Source organism: Pleurodeles waltl, chromosome 3_1, assembly GCF_031143425.1.
Source record: "Pleurodeles waltl isolate 20211129_DDA chromosome 3_1, aPleWal1.hap1.20221129, whole genome shotgun sequence".
Classification (NCBI taxonomy): domain Eukaryota; kingdom Metazoa; phylum Chordata; class Amphibia; order Caudata; family Salamandridae; genus Pleurodeles; species Pleurodeles waltl.
Genome location: NC_090440.1, coordinates 567977043 through 567997371, shown reverse-complemented (window position 1 = coordinate 567997371; position 20329 = coordinate 567977043). Strand labels below are relative to the sequence as shown.

The window sequence follows — 20329 nt, the reverse complement described above, 5'->3', positions numbered from 1 at the left end:
GTCGTGATGTGTTGGGTAAGACGTCGGATTCCCCGCTGTTCTGAGTGGTTAAGTGATGCCTCGTATTGCCAGGACCAGCTACAGATATACTAGGACCTCATGCCGGAGGGATCCCAAACGCAGGATATTTGGGGCCCCCTGCGCTCCTTTTTTGGAGACCTGCTTATTGACCAATGTACAGTAATTTGCACCCCGAGCGATTGCGCTATCTTCATGCTCCCCTGATATTTTACTGTATGCTATCGTATTATTGGTTGTATTTATGTATACGTCCAGACGGCTGCCCTGTTTCTCTCTACTCTTTTCTCGCTTTTGTTCTGCACTATTCTTCCTCTCTGTTTCCTGTCAATTATATGTGCAGGTCATTTTAGCTCACAAGTATTGACTGCTCGGAGGTCCTAATGATGCGAATTGGATGTGGTTAATAAAGACTATTTGCATCGGTGCTGAATTTTATGTCTTTTGGGTATTGGACCTTACTGCTCCTTCTGTTTGTATTGTACTGGTTGAGCACACAGATGACCTTAAGGATTTGTATGTTTGTTGTTGTTCTTAATAAAAGTTAAATAAATAAAAAAAAATTAAAAAAGAGAGTACAAACTTTTTGTACGCAGCCAGCAAGACGCAGAGGACATGCTAGAGTGCAACAGGGGGTGCCTGAGCTAGCATTTATCAGAAAGACCACAAGCATGAAACATCCTGCAGCTCATCAACACTTGAGGGTGCCATGTGACAACATCATTTTTAGGGGTACAGGCGGTGCCGAATGTTCGCCACTTCACTAACAGAATAAGCACCCTGCCGAGTTCCTCTAAAACCATCATGACCAGCGCAAAGTGACTGTGGCAATCAGTAAGAACTATGTTGATGCATCCTGTCAACACTAGGGTAGGGCAAGAAGATTCCCTGCCCCAACCTGGTCGAAGAATGGATTGGCTCCCAAGCAACATGCCCAAACAAAGATCACTCGAGAGGATTGCATTTCTCTGACACTACACCTACTCCACAGCTCTCTAAAGTAATGTGTACTCCAACTGTTAATCCATTGACGATGAGCTGCACCCCTATTAAAATATATCTATTGGGATCTCAATCATCCAAGAACTAGTCATCAAACCTTCAATCACCAAAACAAAAGCGACCCCCACCAAACCTAGGCAACTAAAGGGGGTGCACCCCAAAGAGACATCCTAACTTAAGGCAAACTGGGCCATTCAGTATACAGTGTGACAATGCTGCTTTCCGTTGATGTTTATTTAACCAATATTTTTCCTTAGGTAAAGGAAATACTTTAGAGTTTTTACTTTTATGAACAAGCTTATGAATCGAAATGTATCCTTTTATGGCCAAGCCTATAAATCGAGATGTATCAACAATTGGTTGTGTCTGCGCACAAGGGTACATATTCACAAATGTAGAGCAGTTTAGTTACTAATGTGACATGCACGGTGGAGATGACTGGGGAAACTCATGATGCGTATTAGAACAGAGTTTGACATCTGCATTTCCGGTCAGTGTTAGGATGGTCCCCAGTTTACCACAAATGCCCAAATCTCCAAAGCTCAGCAGCCTATACTTTTTTTTTTTTTTAAATCAACGTTACTCCTTCTTGCAGTTTGCATCCTTCTGGCTAATGACCTTTAACAAAGCATCTGTAATTTCTTGTCAGAGGCTGTGGCTTGTGACATATTTACACTTGTGGAGTTAGGTTCAGTGTGATTTAATATCATTATGAGTTGTTTCATCTTCTAGCATTTGTACTTTATGAACAATATTTTAGTGCTGGAACAGTAGTGGTTACAAGTCTCATGTAACTTGACATTTTGTCTTTTGTTATTTCAAATTCTTTTTGTGCACGCTGCAAACAGGTTTTATATTGACTGATCGGATTCAATGTTTATATTATTGTGTAACATCTCATTCCATGAAAGATTATTGGTATACATGTGTAAAATTTGTTTTTATTTGAATATCAAAGTATCGCCTGATCTCTATTTTACAGGTCTGTGTAGGGTTATTTCTACTGTGCTATTCACTCAAACCATCCGAGAAGTCTGTTCTTCTTTGGTATTTGTTGTTTCTGAGTTATCACCTCATTTTGTTCTAGATGACCTTCTTGTCCACACTTCCAATAAGGACACAAGCACCACAACACTCAGCTCGTGGGGTTGGCAGCCTCAAGATCAGTCACCACCCAGTGTAAAATAACATGCTCACAATGTGGGAACCACTTGTAACACCAAACACTCAAAACGCGGTACTCAATGTGTCGAGTACCACAAATCCAAAGTGAACATTCTCAAAATATGGAGCGTGTAGGCTGACGGCACACCAGCAGTGTTCGTGTGTAGCTGTATATGCATGCTTGAGTGAAATAGTACTGATGTATGTCGACGTGTAAGCAGTATTATGTAGATTTTTTTTACTTCTGTGGGGTATTCACAATTAGTCAGTGGTCAGCACAAGGTCTTTCCCAACTCCATCCCAGCTTCACGGCACCCGGCTGCATCCCACCTCGACACTACCCCACACTTACCGGACCGCTGATGGTTCCTGATGCTAGGAGATCTCCAGGTCGAATGTTACACCCGTTGCTGGTGTGATGGGCCAGCTGCTGCTTCATGGTCCAGTACATGTACTGAGGAGACAGAAACAGGCTGGGTGAGTAAGGAGAGGGCAGAGAGAAGGAGAGGAGCAGGGACTGCTAGGATTAAGTGAGATTGAGGAACAGGTATGTTGACAGGGTCGGACAAGTGAAGAGTAATAAGGGTGAAGAGAGAAATTGTATGATTAGTCAGGAACCACCCATGTCTTGTCCACTAACCAAGATCGACGTGAAGTCCTACACATACATTCAGTGGCCTTTAGAGTAACATTCAATTAATATAGTTGGCGTGACAGGCTAATGATAAAAAGTCTCAGACACTGGTTGCTACAAAAGGCCAGACTCTGCCAGCCATGTAACATCTGAAATATGGTAGGTATCTCAGAAATGCAGAGAACTGGAATTGGTGACACGCAATCTGGACAACCCTGTAGCACTCAGAATATCTCACTTAGACAAACTAAATAGTTATGTGTACATGCCTTAATTATTCTCATTCATTAGGCCACATTTCATTCCATCTTTTTGCCACTGGGCCACATTCCAGTATGTGTTTTTTGCCCACAGTCACCTTCTATGCAGGAAGCAACTTTATACAAATCAGCCTTGGTCTTGCTCCAGTAGAACAGTCAAGCCCAAACTGCCACATCATGTTCCCTCTCAATGGAAACAAAAGCAACCTCTGAATGGTTTCAGCATGTCTGAGCCTCAGTGATATGTAGTTTGATTCCTAGGGACACAGTGCACAAGGGAGACACTTCTGGGCTTACCTGTAGCACTTATGACATCGCTCAAAGAAATACAGCCTAGTGATGGGTGAAAGACAGATTACTCTCAGCCCGTAGTAATAGTCTGGGTTACATTTCAGTCCATTTTTTTGCCCAGTGTGCCACTCAAGACAGGAAGCAAACTTATACAATTCCAATATGGTCAATGGAGCCCAAAGTGTCAAGTGCCTTACATGCACCAGGTACATAAAGACATGGGTTCTGCACTAGCTCGGTGATGAAGTCCATCAAGACCTAAACCAGTCTGACGTTGCTTGTATTCCCATCTGCATGGGCCCTGGCCTGGCTTTTGGGCTGGACTGTTCTTATTGGTATGAGGCCAAGTGCGATTTTGTATTGAAATGCACTCTGTCTAGTGTTGTACAGTGACTAAAATGACAGACTGGAATGGCCACGTGAGTATTTACCAGTGGTTGAGATTAATTCTTGCATTCGACCCATCACTTTTTTGCCTTTCATACGTAGGCTCAATGGATGCATAAAAGAGGTTGAGATCATAAAGACTTATTCTATGTGCCTGTGAGATCTTAAATTCTCAAAAACGAATGCCATTTACCAAAACATGGTGTTTGGAAATCTGATTCTGTGTTTTAGCTGCCTGTGTAAAGTCGGTAATTAATCTCATTTACACAAAGGTCTCCTACAAGCTTTCCCAGTAGCCCCATTAAAAGCCTTCGAGCATCACATATAATTACCACAAGCACAAAGAGTTTTTATTGATTCATATATACAATATCAGAGATCAAAGGGCTTCCCAATATGGTGCCACTGTTAGTAACATTACAGGAACTACAGTATCTCTTGCAAAATCCAAAGAGGATGACAACACTGACAGCATTAAATAAAGCACTCCCAAAGCAGAATTGATTGTGAGTGGGGATGAAGGAGCCAAATGTGCAGCATGAATGAAAAAACTCTTCTTGTTCTATCATTTCTCCTACCTCTCCTTTAATTTCATCTTCTGTGTTTAAGGTTTGTTATTATTTCACATGCTGGGATTTACTTAATGAATCTACTTAACATATCTTGCACAGCCCTTAAATGCCCCTTGTGAGTCCCACAAATGCTAGTTATGACCATATCCAAGACACGGCCCGCTCCTCGGTCAGGATCTTGCGCCAGGCACCTCTAGCCCTTACCGGCTGGGAGGAGAGTATGCAGATAATAATTTTACTGGGGCCACAGGTGCAAATCCACTCATCAGGAGTGAAACCACTCTTTATCCTTTTAAAGCCCTAAAAAGTGCATTTTCTTTGGGTATAAGAAACTGAATCTGGACTATTTACAATGTCTTAGTAACACATGAATCTAAATGATAACCTCTTCCTATGTTTCAGTCCAGCAATTGCTGGTGCCACAGCTGGACAAAGAAGCTCCTGGCTTGGGCTTTCATCTTGCTGCCAATCTTCTTTTCTATTTGCGAGTAGTGCGAAAATTGAATTTTAAGGCAGCCGTCACCCCAGTGGCTGCCATGTTGTCTTCAGCTGGTCCCAATTAATAGGCCATAAACAGTCACCAGCAGTTCCTTCCTCTTTATCGCACCTAACCTCTATTTTTAGGTAGTCTTCTCAAATCAGATATAGTGTGCAATTTACTAGACAATTTACCCTGGCTCCCTTTCTTCATACAAACCCAAAAAGAAACTCAGATAAGAAACCTAGAAACTCTACTACAACACAATAGGTAGCAAAACTACTAATATTATCTTTTGCTACATGCCAGAGCTGCTTGCCTGGTAAATTATACCACCAAATACTTTCATCAGTATGTCTCAACTACTAGGCTCAAGAGATTCTAGAGGTTTTTTTTAAACTTTATATTAGCATTTCTTTGACTAAGGTTCTTGATCTAGCACATCAAGACCCTGGACAGAGGGTGGCAGAGCGTTTTGCAGAGACAAGGCACAGAATAAACCTGAGATAGGCAAAGAACATGTCAGAAAATATGAAATCCTGGACATCAAAAAGATGGTGGTATCTTTGTCATACAGGATTGTTGAAGGCCATGTATAATAGATGGGTAGAGTTTACAAAAGGTATTTTAGGAAATACTACTTGAGGGCCCTCTTAAAAAGGAAATGCTTCAAGGATTTTCAAGCTGTACCAACACACATTCAACATAATCTGTGGTTGTTATGCTTGATCAGAGCGTGGCTTCTTAAAGTTCTTTTTCTATCAAAAAAATAAAGTTTTTGAGATAACTATGTATTTGGTATTTCTATAGCATGAACCTAGCCAAGAGGCAGCAGAGTGCTGTATAAGGTCAAAGACAAAGTCAGTGAGTGACAGGAAGGGTAGCTGGGTGGTACATGCTTAATGCATTGTGATGTACTCTTTTCTAAAGAATTGACTCTTCATCTCTTTTCTAAATTGGAGTAGTGTTAGGGCAGTCCTGATGAATACAAGGATGTTATGCCAGATCCTGGGTGCAAAGATGTAAAAGGCATACTGCCTTGTTATTTTTCTTTTTTACACTTATTAGTCTGCAGTCGGATGGTGTCTTGGCTGCTGAATTGCAGAGAACCAACAAACATGGTGATCATGCCTGCAAGATAAGCAAGTGTGCTGGTGGTGATGGTTTTGTAAATGATGGAACTTGTTCTGAAGATGGTGTGGGCCAGCAAGGAAAGCCAATGGAGTTCAATCCGGTTACGATGATGTCATCATATTGCTCCAGGCCCTGAATGAGACGTGCTGCGGCATGCAGGATGCCCTCAAGACATTTTAGTGTGGAGTGTGGGGGGCCATGGATCAGGCGTTACTACCCTTGAAATGCAGGAGTAGGAGAGCTTGAATAGCAGTTCTGAAGTTGCTTTATCCAAGAAAAAGTCACTTTCTTCGGAAAAGAGAGCTGGTACCAAGTTTAGGAAATGGGGTTACTAGTTGAGGGGGGTAAAACCCTACTCAAGCAGCAGCCACAATTTTTGCCAGGGTGAAACACAAGCAATCCCAAATTAACCTGTGCTTAACCCTCTTTTTGCTTGGCACAAAAGCAGTGAGGCTTAACTTAGTGGCAATATGTAAAGTATTTTTGTAACACACAAACAAAAATAAAGTGAAAATAGAATACTAGAAATCCCACCTCAATTCGGAAATATACAGTAGAATTTAATAAATTATTTCAGATAAAAACTACAAAAATCTAATCAGTAGAACCGAAATATGTAATTTTAAAAATTTAAGGGAAAACACTGCTTAGAAGCACAAAATTAACTGTGGTTATTTGGTCCCGCTGGACTGGAACAAAGTCACAAATTCAGGCTGACTGTGATGGAATGCGATCCAGATACAGGGACTAAGTTAAGCGGCTGAACAAAGTAGCTTAAATCCAGGTTGCGGATGTGTAACACGGCTGTTGCGTGGAGCTGCGATACAAGGTCCTGCATCAAGGATGTGTTGCGCAGCAGTGGTTCTAAGGAGTGGCAGGGCTGCAATGCGAGGCCCTGCGTTGCACAGCAGGGATTCCAGGGAGCTATGTCCTGCATCAGGGATGAATCTCACTGCAGCGGTTCCGATACAAGGTGATGCATTGGTTCTGCCCAAGAGACCACAGCTGGGCTGGCAGATCACTTTTAGCCCACTTCCAAGGGTCCAGGACTTGGTTGGCACCACTTAGTGGGCAAGGCTCACAGCAGGAAGAGGCCAGGTTTTGGGGTCAAGTTGGGTGGAGCCTTTTCTGTCCATGAGGCTCTGATCAGGTGACAAGCCAACCAGTGCCTTGCAGTCACTTGGGCGGTGCTGAGTTCAAGATGCAGGTACAGTCCTTCACACTCAGGTAGCAGAGTAGCAGTCCTTCTTGCGAAGCAGCATAGCAGTCCTGCTGAGTCTTCCACAGGTCCAGATGTTTACTGAGGAGTTGGGTCTGAGGGTCCAGTGTTTATACATGGTGTCAGCTTTTAAGTATGTTATGTTATGTTAATTGACTTGTATAGTGCCATCTACCCAAAAGGCTTCGCAGCGCTTAAGGGACAACAACATAAGCCGAGAGCAGGGACAGTAATGCCTAAAGGAGCCAGGTTTTAATGGCCTTTCAGAAGTCAAGTTCATGGCTAAGTAGCCGAATGCTAAGAGGGAGAGAATTCCACAGTTTTGCCCCTAAATATCCCATCGTGGTGCCGCCCCATCTAGCTTTTTTGATTTTAGGCAGAGTGGGCAAGGCTAATTTGGCAGATCTAAGGACTCTGTTGGGCTTATAGAAGGTGGCAAGATTTTTTAATAGGTGAGGACCCCTGTTGTGAAGTGATCTATGTATGAAGCATAAGGTTTTAAATTTTATACGTTGCTCCACAGGGAGCCAGTGGAGGGAGGCCAAGGCCGCTTTAACTGAGGTATGCCTTGGAATGTCTAATAAGAGACGTGCTGCAGCATTCTGGACTACCTGTAATTTCTTAATCACAAATTTTGGGGAACCAAGGAAAAAACTATTGCCATAGTCAAGTTTAAATAATTGCTTGAACAATAAGCCTTTTTGCGAGAGGAGGAAGTATTCCAAAAAACCTTTCTTAGAAGTCTTAGTGATCCAAAGCAAGCGCCAGAAATTTTCTTGGCGTGATGTTCTAGAGTGAAAATGGGATCTAACCAGATTCCTAGACTTTTAAGGTACTTCTTGGGAGGAGGCAAGTCCTCCAGAAGGGAAGGAAGTAGAGGAATGTCGACTGGATCGGAGTAGTGGCCTGAAATCATTATTTCTGTTTTGTTCCCATTCAGTTGGAGCATACTGTTTGTCATCCAACCTGCAACTGCACGTAGACATGGAGACAGGGAGACAGGGACGATCCTATTGCCCCTCCATTAGTGGAGAAAGAAACCACTAACTGGGTGTCATCTGCATAGGAAACCAATGAGAGACCAAAGGATTCCACCAGCTCCGCCAAGGGGGCCAAGTAAATATTAAATAGCGTAGGGCTAAGAGAAGATCCCTGTGGCACCCCACAGCTCCAGTTGAACCTATCGGACAAATATGATCAGTCCAGCACCTGAAAGGACCTATCGTCAAGGAATGAGGTAAGCCAGCTGAAAGCTAAACCATTAATTCCTACATCCCTCATTCTATGGGCGAGGGTGAGGGGGGCCACTGTGTCAAACGCCGCACTCAAGTCCAGGAGAATCACGGCTGTCATCTGGCCCTGATCCATCCGCATCTTTGCATCTTCTATAACGGCTATCAGAGCTGACTCGGTACTGTGAAGCGGCCTGAAACCCATCTGAGTAGGGTGAAGGATATTATTACTTTCCAAAAACGTGGATAATGAGGAGTTGATATACTTATCCAATAATTTCGCCATTATAGGAAGTAGTGATATGGGCCTATAGTTGTTAAGATCAATGGCGTCCAGGTTGGATTTCTTCAATAAAGGCTTAACTATAGCGTGTTTCCACTGTTCAGGGACAATACCCTTGACAAGTGAAGAGTTCAGTAATTCCGTTAGAACTGGAACAATGACCGGAGCCCCGAGAGATAGTACGAAAGGGGGAGAAGGATCAAGGGGAGAGCCTGACTTATGTGCCGCCAGGAGAGAGACAGTCTGGTCTTGAGAAAGAGGGGGGGAATGCGATATCGTAACTGTACTATTCAAGAGTTGTTTTGCATGTACCACCTGCTAGCCTTCTCCTTCGAGAGATTCGAATGAATGGTACTAATTTTTTGTTAAAAGAACCTAGATAAGTTGCTGCAACTAGATTACCCTCTGAACGGGGATGAAGAATTTCTTTAAGCACCTGGAAGACCTCTTTAGGGGCACCGGAGGTCTGTATAATTCTACTAGAGTAGTAAGCCCCTTGTGTAGATCTTATTTCTGCATGATAAAGTCTGACTGATTTCCTATATTCCTCCCTGGTCATTGGGTCTAGATGTTTCCTCCACTTTCTTTCTAGAGCCCTGCACTTTCTTTTAAATGATAGCAAGTCGGGGGTAAACCACTGACCGACAGTTTTCTGACGGGCGCCGGTAGTAGTCCTGTATGGGAGAAGGGTATCTAAACAGTCGGTAATCCAATCATTAAAAGGATCAGTGTTTATCTCATTTTCCTTAAAAAAACAAGCCTTCCAGCTTTCCAGAAGCCTAATCCATTCCTCTGGATTGAGGTTATGCCAAGGTCTGCAGGACCAAACTGTGGTTTGGGGGAGGATTCTTGCGTTAGAAATGGCTAATTTTAGTGGAATTAAGTAATGGTCAGACCATGCCAGAGGGAGGGAAGGGCTAGAGGAAAGAACAGCTAACTTACTAAAAACAAGGTCAATGGTATGCCCCTTTTCATGTGTCAGGTCTTGTTCAACTGTCTTAAACCCAGAGCTTCCATATTCGCCAGAAGACGTCTGGCCGGAATCTGATCAACATTGTCTACCTGAATATTAAAAACGTCTAGGATAGTCAAATTTGGTCTATTACATATTAAAACGGTAAGTTGGTCAGGAAGAGAATTTAGACGTTATCTGGAGATCCATGAGGCCGGTAAAACAATACTCCTTTGAAAGTAAAGTGAGGATTAACGGTCACCGAAAAGGACATACTTTCGCAATCTGTTAGCTGAATAGGGCGAGAAGTAAGCTTAAGGTCTTTATAAATAATGGCCACTCCTCCCCCCCCTTGAGGTAATTCTATCCATTCTCACTATTTGATAGCCTAGAGGCAATGCCAGGGATGTATCAGGCCATGACCCCTCGTGCAGCCATGTCTCAGTAAGCAACAGGGCCGCAGGAGCGGCCTCGCTTAACAGGAGATTTATATCTAATTTGTGTGCTGACAGCGATCTACAATTGGCCAACAGCAGAGTCATGTGGAGGTTATCGTCCGAGGATACAATTGGTCCCTCTTGATGAGGGGCCAATGACACGCAGAACATGACCATGTGTTATTATTCAGGTCATGGCAGATCTGACAAAGATCGGATGAAGATGGTTTGAGGTTCAAAAGAGCCTCAGAGGAGTAAACTAAGCCCATGGTCCTGATCGGACCAGAGGGGCTGGCCCCTGCGCCCGGCCTCGCGCAGACGGGCTTGCCTTAGGCACGTCGAAAGCACGCATCTGCTGCGCGACCGCAACATCGCACGTTTTATCAGGGTCTAGGCAAAGCAATGTTTGCAACTAGACCGCTGACCCTACAAAATAGCGGTCGTCGGAAGCACAGAGGCCCCAAGGAAAAATGGCGGCCGTGCTACTGACGATCAGAAAATCCTCCCAAGGCAGGACCGACCACTCCTAGCTCGGTGAGTGGGAAGGGAACAGCAAGTGCGAGGGGAGAGAAGAGGGAAGGGGGAGCCTCAAAAAGTATCTAGAAGCCCCGGATAACAGCTGACTGGCCACTAAATACGGGCCAAGTGAGCTGAGAGGCGAAATAGCGCCTAAAAAATAAATAACAAATAAATTAAAAAGAAAATAAATTATGATATTAATAGGCCAACAATAAATAGGAGAAGGTTGGGCAGGTTCCCACCACCAGAGGTGTTTGGAATTTCCTGCCTCCCTGCCCTGGCCCCAACATGCCTGGAGGACACAAAGAATTAGTGGCACACCCTTTGTGAGCGCGCCTTGGCAAAGGCTTTGTGATGTGCAAGTGTGGCTGGTGACAACTCCTCCCCCTCATCAAATCGGAGATGGCCAATCCTGCCAACATCTATTTCCTCTCTGTCTCACTGTCTGGGAGCAATGCACAAAGACCAACTGCAAGCTACACCTAGTCAAGTGACCCAGGATTTAGGCTGCAGGCACCAAATGGTTAGGACAAGAAAATGCCAACTTTCTAAAAGTGGCGTTTTCGGAATTGTGATTTAAAATCTGAGTTTACCATTAATGAGGGTTTAAAATTACAATTCTTTAAACAAAAAACTCAACATTCCTATCTGCTCCCAATTGAAAGTTATCACTAATTAAATGTAATACGTTAACCCAATGTTATCCCATGGGAGATGTAGGCATCTCGGTACTAGAAAACAATTTTAGGTGTTTTTCACTACCAGGACAAGTAAACCTAAAAAGTACATGTCCAATTTTTCAAATACACCACACCCTTCCATTTGGGCTGTGCAGGTTCTACCCTAAGGGTGAATTATGTGTATTAAAAAGGAAAGTTTAGGCCTGGCAACAGGTTTATTTTAGCAGGTCGACATGGCAGCTTAAAACTGCACTCACAGGCTTCAATGGCAGGCCTGAGACGAGGGTAATCAAGTGGGTGGCACAATGGGTGCTGCAGGCCCACTAGTGGCATTTACTTCCGAGCCCTGGGTACCTGTAGTACCACTTTACTAAGGACTTACAAGTAAATTAAATGTGCCAACTGGGTATAAGCCAATTTTTACCATGTTTAAAGGAGGGAGCACAAGCTCTTTAGCACTGGTTAGCAGTGGTAAAGTGTGTAGAGTCCTAAAAGCCAATAAAAACTGGTTCAGAAAACAGGAGGGCAAAGACAAAAAGTCTGTGGATAACCCTGCAGAAAGGGCCAAGTCCTACAGCAGGTAGTCTTCCTTTTTTGGCAATGTGCTCAGTAAGAGTGAGGTTAGAGTCCAAGGTCAATTAAAGTGGCTTGGCATTCGTTAAAAGCTGGGGTTCAAAGTCATCAAGCTTCATTTCATTGAACCAGGTTTGTACTCCTTATTTGTTGTTCTTGGTCAATAACAGGAATTCTGTTTCGGTTAGGCTGAGCTTTAGGCAGACACTAGACATCCAGATCTGGATGATGTGTATAGTGTTTGAGGTGTTGATTGTCTGAAACAGAGAAAAGTCTCAAGTAGATTTGTGAATCATCAACATATTGGTGAATCTTGATGTTGTTATCTGTGATTAGAGCACTAAGCAGCTCCATGCAGAGGGTGAAGATGACAGACAACAGTATGGAACCCTGGTGGCTACTGTAGACAATGGGAATCTTTTGGGACCTGGAGGTCCTGGTTGGAAGGTAGAAGGAGCACCAGTGAACTACATTGCTGGTTCTCATTCAATACTACTGGGTGTGTATGGGGGTTAGATGGTTGACTGTGTTGAAGGAAGCTGAGAATTCCATCAATATTAGGAGGCCGCGTTCATCTGTAGTCAAGAAGGCATTGTATACAATTTACAAGATAACAGTCTCCATGCTATAGTGTGATCTGGAGCCAGGCAACGATCTTGGAGTTTAACATAGAATGCTTTTTCAATGATCTTGCGAGGAATGGTGAGTGATGGGTCGATAGCTTAGAAGGTCATCAGGGTCTAGTATAAGTTTTTTTTTGTCTTTAAGGAGTGGGAGAATATGTCCTGTCTTGGGAGCTTCAGGAAAGATGCCTTGAGTTAGGGAAGCATTCACAATGGTGAGTAGGGGCTGAGAGTGTCCCCAGAAAGCTTTGCAGAAGGACAAGAGTTAAACATAATCTTCATACAAAGTGGCTTTTGAAAAATTGAGTATGTCAGTGAGATCTGCAACAGATAGGGCTTTGAAAGTTGATCACTTTGGAATTCTACAGGATAGGATGGGAGTAAGAGATGAAGCAGGCTTGGTTTTGTTGAAACGCTGTCTGATCTGTATTTTTTCCACTGAAGAGGTTGATGGCATTGCACGTTTCTGTTGAGTGAGGAATCAGTGGGAATGGCAGGAGGTTGAAGTTTGCTTGTCTTGAAAACTATTTTGCTTCTATTGATTGCTACATTGATGGTGTTGGCATAGTACTTTTCTTTGGCTAATGTGATGAGCTGCCTGTGTGTTGTGAGAAGAAACGTCAGTATATCACAAGGTTATCAGGATTTCTGTTTTTCTTTCATTTTCTTTCCTGGCTGCTCATGGATCATTTATTGTGAGCAAGTTCTGTAGAGTACCAGGTGCTGAACGCTTTGGCGTGCACTTGTGTGTTTTAGTTGAAGTGTGGATGTTCACGCAGTCTTAGGTTTTAGTGCGGAGTTGATAACATGAGAGAGGGGTTCCAGCATTAGGTTGTCTATGGAGAAGTCTTTGAAGGATCTGAATTTATCTTATGTCTTGACCTTGGTTTTTTGGAAGCATGCTGAGCATGGCGACAGATGGCAAAGTGCTTGCACTGAATTATTAGTGATTTTGAGAAGTCACGTTTGACGATGTGGGCTTTGGAGTATGTTGGTTAAGTGACTGGCTGTATTATGTTGAGTGTCGATGAGTATGAAGAGGGTGTTTCTTGTTTTTTTTTTTTTAGCTTGTGTTCTTTGGGAGGTTGAAGTCACTGATGAGGGTGGTGTGGGCAAGTCAGATGGATGAGGTGGTAAGGAGATCTCAGAATGCGAGGCTTTGTGAATGAGTTGAAAAGTGATGATCGGAGTTGCAGCGAGGGAAATGTCTTGTCAGCAGCTCCATGGATTGGAGGGTTACTTGCTTGCCTAAAATGCAAGACCAGGAGCACTTATGGATAAACAATGAGGCCTCCTCTCTCCTTATGTGTGCATGATGGATGCTGTGGATAGAAGGACATCTAGGATGTTCAAGGATATGGGTGTGAACCATGTTTCTATGCTGAAGAGGGCATCAAGCCTGGGATAGGTGATGAGATCTGTGATGTGTGGTGCATGGAATACTGCAGTGCCAGCGTTTATGAACATAAGTTGGAAAATTAGTTCTGTAGTTGGTGTCTGGTAGTTAGTGGGATGTGTGCATGACTGAATCTGAGTGTTGCGTGAGTGCTATGTGAGTATTTTGTGTGTGCCCAGACTTTGCTGGGGACACCTGGGTGATGGGACGCCTTTAAGAGTTTAGTCAAGTAGAGATTAGGGAAGAAATCATGCCATTTCCTATGCAGATCGACAATGGGAAATATAGAGATGCCACTTCCTGTATTAGGTTTCTTCAAATAAATCGGGCTGTAGGTGATGAATTCAGTTTTAACATCAGCGTGACATTCCATAGGAAGCTACCTAAGTGAAGAAAGGACTGGTGTGATGCAGAGATATTTCTTTTTAATTCAGTACTCAGCAAGGAAGAGACCACTTCTTTATGGCTACAATTATCAAAAACAGCACAATAACGATTAAAGCACAGCAATTACATTCTTTGATACATGGTGCTGATCCTTCACTAAGAGACAGTTGTGGTCCCCCAACTTTCACCAGGGACTTCACATCCGTCTCTCCTCATACCACACAGCCATTTACCACCTGTCAATTTTCCTTGCCTATTGTACCCCAATCCATTAATCAGCCCTAACCTACAGATTAGGAAGCATTTCAGTTCCTCCATCATAAACCCACATAATGGGGACAGTCCCTTTGAAGCCCTCCATCTACTGCTTTAAACATCAATTGTCGCTGTATAAGCCTGTTTATGGTACCTTCTACCATACCTGCCTAGTACCCATAATCACTACAAGTATAAGAAAACTCTTCCAGTTCATCTTGTTACTCTCACATTACCAGAGCACTGTCCCGCTACCCTTGAGATTCATTTAAGTTTTGTGGAGCCCTCTTCAATGGCAAACCAGCTGTAAAATGTCTTACTAACATGCATGATCTTTTGAAGACTGCTGCATACAACTACTCTTCCAACCTACCGTTATAACTCTTTGAAAACACTTCTCAGCGACATTATCCAGTCAGTCATAACATCTGAAAAGAAAAAATGTGTTCTGGCTGAGTTGCCAGGACAGCTGTGGTACTTTCAAACTTGGCCAAAAAACCTCAAAGGCTCCAACCACAATTCCTTGGAGCACCTTATTTTCAAAAGCACAATAGTGCCTGTATCGTCCTTCATTAGCATGATGCCTTCACTCCCCAAATTGTAAGGTCCACCTTGAAGCGTTGAAGCATTACATTAACCTGAGATGGCTTCAACATATGGGGATGACTGCAAGAACTGCTACACCCAACACCTGGCAGAAAAAAGGGATATTCTTGGGCTCACTCAACTGGTGGATTTCCCTAGCCACAAAGGATGTCAAATACCGATATTACGTTTCTCGGTTATCAAACCTCAACATCACAGACTGCCAATCTCAGTCGAACCATGCTTTGATCCACTTTGTAATATAAAAGAGTTTTGCTCTAATGCTGCCACCTGAGAAAAGATTTGTGAAGTCATTTGGTGAAGACATATCAGCAACTTGCAGTTTGATATCGTACTTTAAGCTTTTTAAGAGTTTATTATTTCCAGTAATAGCCAACCAAATGAGCTCCTGGATAAATTCTGAGACCACGATTGCCCTAACACAGTGGTCTTCTGAACCTGAAGGATCACAAAAATCTGTGGCTCTCCAGGTAATTGAATCCTCTGCTCTCTCACAACAGCTCTATGACAAGTTCTTCTGATAAAACCAAAATGCTTTGCGACAGTTCATCCACTTAGGACAACATCCAACCTGACATTAAAGGGGAGGAGTCCTTCTTCGATCCTCATTTTGTGAGTTTGAAATTGACTCTGAAGCCATCATTGCCAAAACTTTCAACTTGATTAAACTTTCAACCTTCTAAACTGAAATCTGTAATCCAAATATCAAAAAATAACCCTTCCCATTCTGGACACCTCATCACCAGAAAAGTCAATTCCTCTCTCTTCTACAGGGTGATTGCATAGGATCTTAATCATTGCTTGAACACAAAGCTTCTGAAGAAACCTGCGGCAGCCCCTTTAGTACTAGCAAACATTCCGGCAAATTCTAGCTTCTATCGGCTAAGATCATTTAAATACTTGTGTTATAAAAACAGGCAATACATTGGGATCGTAACTTCATCTCTATCAACCTACTGCCAGATTTCTACCCTCACCATAGCACCAGAAAGACACATTTCATCAACTGTGCAGGAATTTTCAAAGCCAGAGATCAGGACCTGTTTTGCTATAGTCCTTCATTCTCTAAATAAAACTGTTTTGAGTTTTAAAATATACAGGAATATACGGTTATACTTGTTTATTACTTTGCACCTGAGTTAGTAATGAGAGTGTCTTGTGACCTGCAAAACAATTTTGTTCTCAACATTGCAGATAAGATAGTGGGAAATCTATCACCATTTCCCATTAAACAGACAGACAATATGGAAAGGGATACATATTCAACACATCCAGTCCCAATAAGTTGAGTGATACGCACTTTAGTTCTAATTGTATAGATGTATCAGTAGATCACATAAATAAGGGTGTAGAAATACCCCCTCCAGATGCAGCACAGCAATCAGGGGAGCTAAAACCTTGATGAATACCCTCAGGGAGTATCTCAACCCAATGAGAGGACTCTGAACTAAAAGTGGGATCTTCCCACCGAAAACCTCAGAAACCTTTGATTTGATTGGTGAACTGGAACATGCAAGTAAGCCACTCAAATGTCCCCTGGACAGATCATGGGAATTATTGACTGTAATGTCACCATTCGAAAATGTAAAGTCCTGATCCATGAATTTACCCAATTGAGATTAAGAACAGGCCTGAATGAACCAGATACCTTCTGAGCTAAGAACAGGATAGAATAGGCTTCTGTGCCTCTCTCTTCCTATGGTACTGGTATGATGGCTCTTTTATCGAGCATTGATTGTACTCCTGTTAACAGAGCCATATGCTTCTTTCTTTCCTGTGGGAGTTGTGTATGGATGACACCAGTTTCTAGCAGCCATTCTAAAAAGTCTATAGCACAGCTGTTCTTCACTATGCTCAAGACCCACTGATGTGATATCTTTTTTTCACACCTGTAAAAAGTCTTGAATTCTCCCTCCCAACCAGTCCACACTCTGAAACGGTTTGGTGTCAGGATTTCTTCTTGGATGAGCCAATCTATTTAGTGGTATCTCTATTTGGAGATTATTTCCTTAGCTGATATTTCTTCGTCCTGAAAGATGCTGATTTATCGTCCTTCTTTGGAGAAGACTTTAAAGAGAAACCACAGAATTTCGATCTTTGAAAGCTTCCGATATCAAAGGGTCCAAACGATTCCCAAATAATATCTGGCTTTGAAAGAGAATTGTGCAGATTTCTCTCCCCGTCCACTCCCCATTCCCTCATCCGTAGGTGTCTCATACACACAATGAGAAATACCGAAGACATAGCTGCTGACCTCACAACGTCTGTTGACCCATGCATGCCAGCAAATCCAAACACTCATGGCCCTCCTGGATGGCCACTGCTACCTTAGTGAGACAGAAACTAACAGGAGGAGCGGTGGGAGTGCTTTGATTCAAGGGACAGCCTTGTGATTGGTGTCTGGAGAGGCACTTATGAATATAAGGTGAGGGAGGGTCGTAGGGTCAAAGAACAGAGTAGCAGAGAAGGGTGTAAGTCTCTCTGGGTATCAAGTATGGACCAGTGCTGGAGCCAACTTGCTAAGGCGTTGCCATTTTGTATAATTAGAGACTGTGGTATAGGTGGGTAAGTCAACATCGAATATGCTATTATAATGTCGACCCAGAATCCATGGGAGTCCCACCCAGGCCGCCAGAAGAGGGAGCCCCTCTAACTTACCCTTTACACGATGAACCTGCCATTTGAGTCAGTGAGAGTGATCTCAGCTACAAAGAGACTCTTGGACGACCCCCATGGCGACCACTCTAGCATAGGCTGAATAAGCAGTAGAAAACATTGCCATCCCCACTTATGCTGCTCTCTAATTAACTTAATCTCGTTCAGTTTGACTTCCTGTAAAAATGTGATGTGTGCATTGCACCTAAGGAGCAAGGAGTGTAGGGTACTTAGTTTGCTAGGAGAGCCCATACCCCCTCTATTCCATGTCAGAAGTGTCAATGTGTTAGGTAGATTCACAAGAATTCAGATGTGTAAAGGTAACATCCATGTCAAGTCTGCTTTCCTGCTGGAGTACCAATATAAAGCACACTCGGCCCAACCTCTCAACCGAGCCCAAACACCAAACTCCCGACACACCAAAAACGTAGAGCTGCCCAAACAACATAAGTAGAAATAAGAAAATAGAGCAAAGCATAGTATAAAGAAATATAGTTGACTTGTCCTGGGGTAACTGAACAGCCGACGCGTGTGGAGAGGAAATGGTCAGACATCCGGACAAAGAAACAGGGACAGAAAGAGGCGAGAAAAGAAGATAAATGGGAGCTGAGAATGGTTTGAAAGTGGTGGAAAGAGACTAAAAGTGCCGTAAAATGTGCAGAGGCAGTTTTTGGTTTGTGCGGGGCGGGGGATGTAGATAGGAGAAGGGAAGCAAACACGAGATTCCTTCGCAGGAGCGGCTGAAGGGCACGCGACGCTCCTCAGTGTCAGTCACAGATGCTCCTGTCAGATTAGCTGTCGGGGCAGCGCCGATGCTATCTGCAGCCCTCCACATTCAATGCCTTTAATTATTTAAAAAAGCGCATCACAATTGATTCTAGTCTCTTATCGAGCGGGCACATCACACCGTGCCAGCATGATCCCCGGCAGAGGACAACCAGAACTGCAAATATGACCCCCCCAATAACACAGACAGCCGCACTCCTAGCCACACCTCTCGATACAAAGCGGCACCCACATACAAAGTACATGCGAGCAGCACTAAAATATGCAAAGGTGGAATTTATTTATACTTTTTTAAACAGTGACCTTAGCACATCGAATAAAGGAGCGTGACGGACAGCAGGAGGACGTGTGACAAATAAGGTGGAAAGGTCTCAGGAGGGACGAGAGAAGGCGGGTGAGAGAAGGAGGGAACGTGCATAGGTAAACTGAGCACCAGCAGCCAAGGAAGGAGAGGGGCCAGCAAGGAGGGATCACAACGGAGAGAATCGCGACAAGAGTGTGACAGAGGGAGGGGCTAGACGAGAGACGTAGGGAGTGACGGTGAGAAGAAAGGAATGTGACGGAAAGCGGGGAAACCGTGACAGAGGAGGAAGCATAACAGAGAGAAAGCGTGACAGGCAAACAGGACGAGTGATAACCAAAAAGGAAGCTTGATGCAAAGGAGGGAACATGATGGCGGGGCTGTCAAAGGGAACGCGGTGCATGTGAAATAGGATGTCTGTGGCAGAAAGAGGGTATACCTGCTAAAGGGTGTGTGTGACAGCAACGAGGGTTGCGTGACAGAAACAGGACGGACCTAAAAAAACAAAACAAGCATTGGCAAAGCAACAGATCTCTGCTCAGCTGAGTGGCGAAGAGAGATTGAGGGGGGAGGGGGGGCGGGGGGGGGGGGGAGAGAGGCCAGAAAAACGTGAACATGGGGAGAAGAAAAGAAGATGCACTGTAATTGCAGTGGAGTGCTTTTAGTAGTCTCAATAAGCAGTGAAAGGATACAATTCATCCTATCACGCCAAGACGTAACTGCTCCTGGGCAGGACAAAAACAAGAAGGGCCATAGGGTCTGGGGAGCCATCGAATAAGGAGCACATCACTGAGACAGACAATAAGGCAGTCCAATCAGGAGCAAGGGGTGCCCCAAAGCCCAATAAGTATGCTAGAAAGAACAGGCCTACTTGTAGACAGCTAAGGCTCTAGACGAGACCCAGAAAGAGGGAGTGTGAGAGGGCAGCGACAGAGAGGAGAGAGGGGAGTAAGCGTGAGAGGGAGATACAGGGAGTGTGACAGAGACGAAGAAAGCAACCGCCAAAACTTCCAAGTAGGAAGCACATGAAGGAGAGGAGGGAGCAAATCAGACTGAGGGATGAGACATGAGTGGGCATGAAACAGACTGAAGCATACCAAAAAGGAGGGAGTATTATGGAGGCGTGCAAGGGTGATGGAGAGAGGGAGAGCATATCAGAGAAGTGAGTCAGATGGGTGGGGAATCGGTGCTTCAAAGAGTATCAAGGCTCACTGGTCCTTCGATCCTACGTTTAGAAGGATCCCACCATACTAAACACAAACACCAGAATAAACTCGGATTCAATAAAGCAGGAAAGGTTCAGGCGAAGATCCAGCACTGGAAACCATGGTGCTCTAAAGGGCTTTAAGTGGGCCGGGTCCTTCCGGTGCTGAGCTCTGGCAGTTTTAACAAGCATTTGCAATGCAATGGGACTCGCGTTTGCTCGAGTCAGAGCTATTAGCGTTGTAAATCCCTAATTGGACTTTTCTTGCTGAAAAAATTGAA

At 43.8% G+C, this 20329-nt stretch overlaps 1 protein-coding gene across 1 annotated transcript in view; it reads right to left on the bottom strand.

Annotated features, from left to right (window-relative positions):
- The window catches only part of FAH (fumarylacetoacetate hydrolase), a 147787-nt gene that overhangs the window by 11356 nt on the left and 116102 nt on the right, over positions 1-20329 (bottom strand). Inside the window, exon 12 of the mRNA XM_069222992.1 lies at positions 2537-2638. Coding sequence (XP_069079093.1) covers positions 2537-2638 — 102 coding nt within the window. The remainder of the gene's footprint in view (positions 1-2536; positions 2639-20329) is intronic.